This window comes from Plasmodium reichenowi, chromosome 12 (genome assembly GCF_001601855.1).
Source record: "Plasmodium reichenowi strain SY57 chromosome 12, whole genome shotgun sequence".
NCBI classification, from domain to species: domain Eukaryota; phylum Apicomplexa; class Aconoidasida; order Haemosporida; family Plasmodiidae; genus Plasmodium; species Plasmodium reichenowi.
In genome coordinates, this window is record NC_033657.1 from 1,625,182 (window position 1) to 1,634,913 (window position 9,732).

The 9,732-nt window shown below is 17.7% G+C and overlaps 5 protein-coding genes across 5 annotated transcripts; 2 read left to right on the top strand and 3 right to left on the bottom strand.

The window, feature by feature from the left end:
* Positions 1 to 283: 283 nt before the first annotated feature.
* Positions 284 to 1,024, bottom strand: PRSY57_1242500 (zinc finger protein, putative; the record flags this gene model as incomplete). Its single annotated transcript, XM_012908838.2, has 1 exon — positions 284 to 1,024. One exon carries the CDS (start codon positions 1,022 to 1,024, stop codon positions 284 to 286), a length of 741 nt encoding a protein of 246 aa, XP_012764292.1.
* A 1,082-nt stretch (positions 1,025 to 2,106) lies between these two features.
* On the top strand, positions 2,107 to 2,358 carry PRSY57_1242600 (hypothetical protein; the record flags this gene model as incomplete). The annotated part of the gene is made up of 1 exon (XM_012908839.1): positions 2,107 to 2,358. One exon carries the CDS (start codon positions 2,107 to 2,109, stop codon positions 2,356 to 2,358), a length of 252 nt encoding a protein of 83 aa, XP_012764293.1.
* Positions 2,359 to 2,865: 507 nt separating this feature from the next.
* On the bottom strand, positions 2,866 to 3,240 carry PRSY57_1242700 (hypothetical protein; the record flags this gene model as incomplete). Its single annotated transcript, XM_012908840.1, has 2 exons — positions 2,866 to 2,931; positions 3,067 to 3,240. The coding sequence occupies 2 exons, from the start codon at positions 3,238 to 3,240 to the stop codon at positions 2,866 to 2,868; spliced, it is 240 nt and encodes a 79-aa protein (XP_012764294.1).
* A 2,188-nt stretch (positions 3,241 to 5,428) lies between these two features.
* On the top strand, positions 5,429 to 6,760 carry PRSY57_1242800 (hypothetical protein; the record flags this gene model as incomplete). The annotated part of the gene is made up of 1 exon (XM_012908841.2): positions 5,429 to 6,760. The coding sequence occupies one exon, from the start codon at positions 5,429 to 5,431 to the stop codon at positions 6,758 to 6,760; it is 1,332 nt and encodes a 443-aa protein (XP_012764295.2).
* An 813-nt stretch (positions 6,761 to 7,573) lies between these two features.
* Positions 7,574 to 9,325, bottom strand: PRSY57_1242900 (vacuolar-sorting protein SNF7, putative; the record flags this gene model as incomplete). Its single annotated transcript, XM_012908842.1, has 8 exons — positions 7,574 to 7,618; positions 7,732 to 7,784; positions 7,886 to 7,921; positions 8,021 to 8,078; positions 8,221 to 8,329; positions 8,586 to 8,812; positions 9,044 to 9,130; positions 9,260 to 9,325. 8 exons carry the CDS (start codon positions 9,323 to 9,325, stop codon positions 7,574 to 7,576), a joined length of 681 nt encoding a protein of 226 aa, XP_012764296.1.
* Positions 9,326 to 9,732: the final 407 nt, after the last annotated feature.

Here is a 9,732-nt window from a genome sequence, read left to right on the forward strand (position 1 = left end):
GAAATTTTATTTTTTTATTCCTATTGATTTAAAAAAATTATTTATATTTATTTTAAATTATAAATTTTTTAATATTTAAAAAAAAAAAAAAAAAAAGAAAAAAAAAGAACAAAGAAAATAAAATGAATAAATAGTAATTAATAATTATAAAATATAATAATATATCACCAAACAAAACAAACAACTATTACATATTGATAAGTGCAAGATGTGAGAAATGTTAATAATTATTACTTAAAAAAAAAAATTTTAATATATAAAAATATATTTATATATTAAATATTCATACAAAGGAGGTCGGTAGTCCCATCTCTTTGAACATCATATTCATGTTGTCCGATTCTTCATCGTCATTTTTATTTTCATTTTTATTTTCATTTTCGTTTTTCTTTTTTTCCTTTTCTAATTTCTTTAGCATCTTCTTTTCCTTTCGTTTTTGGATTCTCCTTTCTTCATCTTCTTGCATATCTTTTAAATTTTTCTTAGCCTCTTCATATGGATCTTTTTCAACATCCTCTGTTTTGTTTTGTTTCTTTTCTTTAAGAAGGCTTAACCTTTTTTTTACATCATCTAAAGTAACTTTTTTTACCTTCATACTATAACCTAACATCCTGTTATGATTCTTTCCATTAATGTGATCTAAGTATGTTTGTGAATCCTTAAGAACGCAATCACATATTTTACAATAATAGCCTCCTTGTTCATTTTTAGGAGTTTTCTCAGTTAAAAATTGAACTTTACCTAAATTTTTTTCTAATAATAAATTTTCTTTTCTTTCTTCTAATAATTTTCTTTCCGATGGTGGAGGTGGCTCAAGTTTAGATTTTTTTTTTAGATCCGGCAACAATTTTAATATTAATTCATCTTCATCATTCTCAACTTTTTCATCAACCTTCTTTTGATAATATTCTTTATCCCAAACTTTTCTTCCATAACTATCAATACTTGAGGCAACGTTTTTCTTATTCCTTTTATTATCATAAACGTCCTCATCATTTTCATAACTCTTTCTTTTTTTGCTCATTTTTAGGTTTTTTTTTAAAGCCTTATCTTATGCATATATTATATATATATATATATATTAATTTATATTATATACCACATTATAAAAATCAAATACGAAAAAAAAGAAACAAAAAACAGAAAAAAAAAAACAAAAAAAAAAAGAAAAAAAAAAAAGAAAAAAAATATATATTATATATAATTATATCATTCATACAACGAAATATGGAATAGCTTTATAATTTACATACTTTTTAAGTACATATAATATATATTGTATTGGTAGAAAAAAAAAAAAAAAATTATATATAAGGTACTATATTTCCTTATAAATGAAACATAATATATATATTTTTTTTAACTTTTATAAAACGAAAAATATGTATATTCAAATTTTATTTTTTTCTTCTGAAGATAATATTTTATTTTTTTTACTGGCGTAGTATTTTCATGCTGTATTATTAATATGTAAAAGTCCTGAAATATGTATAAGAAAAAAAATGAAAAAATTAAGAACCACATAAATGTATATATATAAAAATGTATACAATATTTTTAATTTTATTTTTATATCATTAAATTTAGATGATCAAATAAATTAATTTTATATTTATTTTATTTTATTTTTTTTTTTTTTTTGAAATTTTGTGTAAGAATTATAAAAATATATATTTATTCATATAATTCTGAAGAGAAAAATAAGAAGAATATAAAAATAATATATAAATATTAAGAAATAATACTTTTCTTTTGATTTACTATTTATATTGTTTATAGACTATCATTATTCGTTAAATAAATATATATGTAGGTGTATTCTATTGAAAAAATATACAAAAGGGAATATGGAAGTTTTTATGAAACTGTAAGAATATTTACGGGTGATAAAAATTAATACTTAATAATATACAATTTTCGTAGCACTTATTATTTAGCTGATATAATCTATGATTTATAAAAGTATTATACATTTATTTTATTGATGTTTATAAGGAATTATCATAATAGTTAAAAGGATAATCATTTTCTTAACACATAGATCAAAGAAGACAACATTAAAAGAAGTATAAATCACGAATTTATTCTTATATCATACTTTTAAAAATGAATGCTACTGAAAATAATTCTGTAGATTTAGAACCGTTTAACTCCATATTAGACCGAAAATACTTTCCATATTTTTTTTTCCTATTTGAGATATATTCTTTTATAAGTATTTTTTGTTTATTTGATTATAATAATGTAAACAGAACAAAACAAAGTATTAAAACGAACCTTATTTTATGTTTTATGGCATCTATTAATATAGGGCTTTCCATATATTTTTTATTGTTATATTTTGATGTTTGTGTTTGAAACTATTCACTATAATACATTAGAAGTGAATAAAAATTTTATTTTATATTAATTTTTTTTTTTTTTTTTTATGTAAACATATATATATTACTAATTTATCATATTTGTGAATAATTTCTTTTAGTAATAAGTTAAACATGGAAAAGAATTAAATATATATATATATATATATATATTATACATATTATGTAAAATAAAATATTTTGTGATATAAGTGTTATTTTAAAAGACCCCCAAATTTTTTTATATGGAAAAATTAAATAGTAGTTTATTATAAAATGGTTATATGATAATCCATTCTTGGAAACACATATGTAAAATGAAATAATAAAATAATACATATATCGTAGGGAAAAAAGAAAAGTAAATATGATAATGTATATTCATTAAATACAAATTATCATATTAATTTGTATATATAAAAAATAAAATTAAATAAATAATCATAATAAATATAATATTGTAATGAAGCATAAATCAAAATACATATTATATACATAATCAATCTTAAAAACAACAGAAAATATTCTTAAAGTCTCCTAGTCTTCTTTTGTAATATATTGCTGTTCCATCCTAACAAATTTATAAAATGAAAAAGAAAAAAATTATAAAAAATTATTATTGCATAGATAATGTTTAAATATATATATATATATATATATAAAATGAATATAATAAAAATATTTAGTATGTTTAAATTTGTTATACTTTCAAGTACTCAATACGATATTTTAGATTATCTTTTTTTGTTGGTTTTTGTGAATAAATTATGTTACCATTAAAGAAACTAGGAGTTTCCTCGTAAGTAACATTTGATGAATCTAACAATTCCCTAACCTTCTCATGAGTCATATGATCACCATAAAAATGTTTACTTTCCATTTTTAAAAAAAAGTATGATTCTTAATTTATGTATATATAAATGGACAAGAAGAAAACTTTTACAGAGAAAAAAATAAAATATTTTATACCAATATATTAATAATCTTATTATTATTACTAAATTAAATTCATAAATATATAAATTTAAATATCAAAATTTGTAATTATAACATGATTTTTTAAGGAAAATAAGGGATTTGAGAAATTATATTTTTATTATTTTATAAGAATGCTTATAAATATGTTTCATAATATTATATCATTATTGTTTTTATTACATATATATATATATATATATATATATTTAAATTTATTTATTTATTATTATTATTTTTTTTTTTAATATTCCAAAATATCTTTATATTACCAAATGGCTTTCTAGTGAGCTATTTTGGTGTAGACTAAAAAAAAAAAAAAAAAAAAATATGTCTATATAAAAGTTGGTCATGCAAAAAGAGAAAAAATAAAAGAGTCATTTGATAAAAATTATAAAATATATTATGAACGTTCATATATATATATATATATATATATATTTATTTTTTATTTTTTTATTTATTTTTTTTTTTTTGTGATATATTGCAAATTAGCTATTCATGTAATTTATTAAGCTAATATTAAAATAGATCCATTATAATATGTATATATGTTTCTTTTTATTCCACATATTTTTTGTTCCTTTATATTGTATATATATATATATATATATATTTTTTTTGTTATTATTTATTTTTTTATTATTCATAAAAACAGTTGGGCACATATTATCAAAACTCACATATGGTAGTTATATAAAATATATATATATATATATACATATATATAACAGATATGTGCAAACTTAAAAAACATGTTAAACGTTATTACAACATAGTTAATGATTTTTTTTTTATCATATGAAAATAATATATTGTGGTGTTAAGTTTGGAGTTATATAATTATCTTCATTTGGAAATTAACTTTCTCTTCAATATTTTTTAGATATCCCTTAATTATTTAATTATTTTTTATATAAAAAAATAGGAACTATTTTCTCTACTTATATGTGTGCAACAAATAAACTTGTCCTCATAGAGACTGGATGAAGGAGCCATTTAAATATATAACATAACATAATACACATATAAAAAACAAATATATCATAAAGTGAATATGCTCTTATATATTCTATTTGATATGAATTATATATTTTTATTTTTCTCCTTATAATGGTAAGGTACAACTGGAATTAATTTATTTATTTATTTATTTTTTTTTTTTTCCTCATTTTATATTATATCTACATATACTGTAAACAATCTTTTTTATTTTAAGGAGAACCACCCAGAAAATGTGTTTTTATATATTATACCCCATGTTATAAAATTATATAAAAATTATTAACATGTTTTTTTCGATTTTTTGTAGAATTAATATATATATATTTACATATATAACATTTCGAAAAGTATGTGGAAAATTAAAATTCCATACAATTTATTTTGTTTGAATTTTTAATATTTAATAGAACAATCCTTTCTTTTTTTTATTTTTTTTTTTTTACTCTAGTACAAAATAAAAAATTTTTAAATAATTAATTTTTTCTTAATTTTTATCAAAAATATATTTATTTCATAAATTTATTAATTTTTTAATTAAATGATAGAATCATACGGTACATATTTTTTTCAACCTTTTTATAATATATATATATATATATATATTAGAACAAATAAAATATTATTTAATAATTAGATATAGAAAATTTTTAATTTTTAATTTTAAATAAAAAAAAATATATATATATATATATATTTATATATATATATTTATATTTATTTAATTATTTATATGTAGATGTGTACTTAATTGTAATGTGTTCAAATTTTAAAATATATAACGACACATGAATGATTTTTCTTATTTATAAATATTATAATTTATGAGTAGAGAAAAAATTATTCCACTATTTGATATTATAAGAGTAAAAAAAAAAAAAAAAAAAATGGGTACGTAAATATTTTTTTAAATATGTATATATAAGGAATTTTTATTTATACTGAAAAAATGAAAGTTACTATATGAACAAATGTTTAGTGAGTAATCATTAATCTTGTTCTAACACTAATTTTTTGTATACAATATGTAAATAAATAAATATATATATATATATATTTATATTTATATATGTGTAATATTAAGGAAAATAATGTTTCCCAGTTTTAATAATCCATATTTTAATATAAATAAAAAATGTCTACAGAAAGAAAATAGGATTGATATGAATCCAAATAAAGTAGAGGGAACAGAAGTAACTAATGAACTATATCTTCAATTTCAAAATGAAATAAATATATTTATAAATTGCATAAATGGACATGAAAAAAAAAATAAAGAAATTAATTATGTAGAAACCTCCCATGTAATGGCTGGTTCTGAAGACGAATTCATTTTTTATTTAAGAAATATACAAGATAACCAAGAGAAGGAAAAGAATAGAAAAGAAAAACAATTACGTAGTCACATCATTAATTATAGTGAGTATAATAAGAATTATACAACAACACAACATATATGGAACGGAGGTGATATAGAGAAAAAACACAAGAAGAAAAAAAAAAATTATAGTTCTAATTCTATGGAAAAATATAATATAAATAAAAATAATGAAAATATAATTTTCGAAAATATGTTAAATAAAAATGAAAAAATTTTAAATCACAAAATTTCAGAAATAATAGAATTTGGAAAAAAAAGAAATGATCCCAATATATACAATCGTGCAAATAAAAATATTTATACTTATTTAAAAAATTGTAATTTAAAAGGTTATGAGAATGGATATATGAATATATCTGAGAATTATAATGATCATAATAATATGAATATATATAATTGTGAAGAGGAAGATGATATATGGAATACATTTATGTTTACTAGAAATGATTCAAAAGACTCAAAAATGATTATAGCTAATTTTGTAAATAGAATAAGAGATAGCAAGCAAGAACAAAATAATGAAGATATGATGCTTAAAAAATATACACATAAAAAAAAAAAAAAAAATTCATACCAAAGTATATACAATAATTATACTGAACATTTAAATTTTAATAACATAAATATGGAGAACGAACAAAAGATATCCTTCTCAACATATAATAACCAATCAAATGTTTTTAAAGAATATGAAAAGATAGTTAAAAAAAATGAAGAAATACTCATATTATTATATAAAATTATTTATAAATTAAATATATTTGATATTAATAAAAAATTTAATAAAAAAATAGAGGATGTAGTTAATATATATATAATAAAAGTAAACAATATTATTAGTACATATAAATTATTATTACAATATGACAATATTCAAAGAAGAAAATTGCTTGAATATTATTTCAAAAAAAATGAAATAATGTTGTTGAAAAATATACTAAAATATATAATTCAACTTATGAGTGAAATTAAACATCAATATAGTGGAATTAAAAAACAAATACAAAAAAAAATTATGGAAATACAAAAGGTAGCTTCTTAAAATTGGGATATATATATATATATATCATGCTGGATTTGTCTCTTATTTATAACAAGCTTCCAAAAAATAAAAGAAAAATGAAATGAAGCAAAATGGCACAAAATGACACAACACAAAATAAAAATTTGTACAAGACGTATAAACTTAAACACGAATTATATTGGAAGAAATTTCCTTTTTATATTATTTTAGACGTCTCATTTACTATTTTATTTATTTATTTTTTTTTTTTTTCGTCTTAACTCTGATGGGTAATATACTCATAAAAGTTTATCTTTTATAAGAAATAAAAAATTTATAAACTTTATAAATAATAATTTTTTTAAGTGAATTATAATTAATGTAATAACTAATACTTCAAAATGTATGAAAATATAAGACAAATAAATAAATAAACACATATGCATATATATATATATATATATATATCAGCAGCAACTACTATCTATGTGTTTGTATATATTAACAATTAAAAAAAAAAAAAAAAGCAAAAAAAAAAAAAATATATGAGTTTATTATTTATAATTTAAAACAAAAAAAAAATAAAATAAAATAAAATAAATAAATAAATAAAATAATATAAATTAACATATGTATATAATATGAGAATTACAATGTGAAAAGATGAAAAAAATAAAAATTTAATTAAACTTTTTTTGGAATTCAAAAAAAATTTTTTGGGAAATATAAAAAAAATACAATAAAAAATGAACCATATAAAATTTAGTTATCTTATATATATTTATTTTAATCTGTAACATTTTATATGTGTACTTTTTTCTAATAATAAAAAAAAATAAGGTAATTAAACATTTAGGTCATTTCTCCAATAAGCTCTTTTAACTCTTCGTCGTCAGACTATAAAAGGAAAAAAATTTTACATGAGTAAATATTAAAAAACAGAACAAAACAAAACATACAATTAATAATAATATATATACATAGAAATGAGTAGCATCATTTTATTGTACCTCTTCGTTAAAGTTTACATTTTGTCTTTCCTTATTTGGAACATTAATATTTTCTAAGAATGATAGAAAAAGAAAAAAAAAAAATTATATAATATATAAATATAAATAATGATAGGTTTATAAGACATAAACATAACAATAAAATTCTTCTTACCGTTTGGTATTACGGGTATATTATTAACTTTAGCACCTGAAAAATATTTAGAAAAAAAAAAAAAACAAAAAAAACAATATATATATATATATATATATATATATTATATTATTATGCTTATTATAATGATTTTACTCAATTTTTCTTCCAAGCTTTGCTCTTTCAATAAATTGAGTTCCTTATCGATTTCGTCCTGAAAAATAAAAATAAAATATATAATATATATATATATATATATAGATGATGAACATATTAATTGATAATTATTAAAAAAATAAATGAAAAAAAAAAAAACACAATATCATTTTGTTTATATATAATAAATATATCATTACATCATCTACGTTATTTATGAGGTTGAAACTTAAGGCTTGGTTAATTTCTTCTTGCATATCTTTATTTTCTTGTATTGTGTCAATAATTTTTTCCACTTTTTGGGGATTACTATAAAGATAAATAAATATATATATATATATGTATATTTATGTATGTAAAGCATTCCATTCATATATTTAATGATATGATATTATTTTTATATAATGGTAATCAACATAATATATAAGTTACATATGATTATTATAATATCTTATGGCTTTGTTATAACTCATAAAAACATATGCAAAATATATATATATATATATATATATATATATTTATTTATTTATTTATTTATTTTATATATATATATATATTTTCGTACATTTCATTGTTAAGCTTTTTGTGTGTATTAGCTGCATAGGACAATGCACTAACTGCAATTTTATGTAAATGCATATTTTCTAAATTTATCATATTATCTTCTAAAGTTAATCTATTATTTAAAATATTTTCTATTTCTTGTTCATACAATTTTTTTCGTTTCAATAATATTTTGGCAGTGTTCATTTGATTATTTTGAACTTTCTGTTTTGCCTCAATTTCCAGTTGCTGAAAAAAAAATTTTTAAAGAAAGAAATAATAAAACATAAACATAAATATAAATATAATTATAAATATATGGGTATCAAATTATGTAACGGAGTTAGATTAAATATATTCATATTTAACGTTACACATATATATATATATATATATATATATATATATATATATGTATATTCATACAAAGTATACTATTTCTTTTTAAATTGATGTATTAAAAAATATCAACTTGTTTACCTTAATTTTTTTCTCCACTTGTACTTGTTTCTTTTCTAAAGCATCTATGGCTTCCCTATTTTTTAAAATAGCTTTGTATATTTCATCCTACCATCATAAAAAAAATAAAAAAAGAATAATAATTTTTATAATAATAAATAAATATATACATATATTTATATATAATACAAAATAGTATCAAACAAAAATGTAAGCAATAATATTCACTAGACTTACATTGTTCTTTTTTTTATTATCACTATATTCAGGACTATTTTTTTTTTTGGAAAACCAAAATCTCATTTTAAAATACGACAAACAAATGTATAAATAAATATTCGCGTACTTATATAATATTACGATGGAGAAAATATTTAAAAGGAGTGGAAACAAAGAAACACATTCAAAAAAAAGAAAAAAAAAAAGAAAAGAAAATTTGAAATATAAAATATAAAAGAAATATATAAAAAGAAATATATATATATATATATATATATATATATAATATGTATTATGTTCATGTAACCGTTTATTATATGTTAAAAATTATATATTTTATTTTTTACAAAAAAAAGAAAAAAATAATAAAATATATATGAATAAATATGTGCATGGTTTTTTTATACATACATTTTCTTTATTTATTTCAACCAAAATAGTAACGTATTTTTTTTCTTTCAAAAAAAATAAATAAAATAAAATTCCCCTTT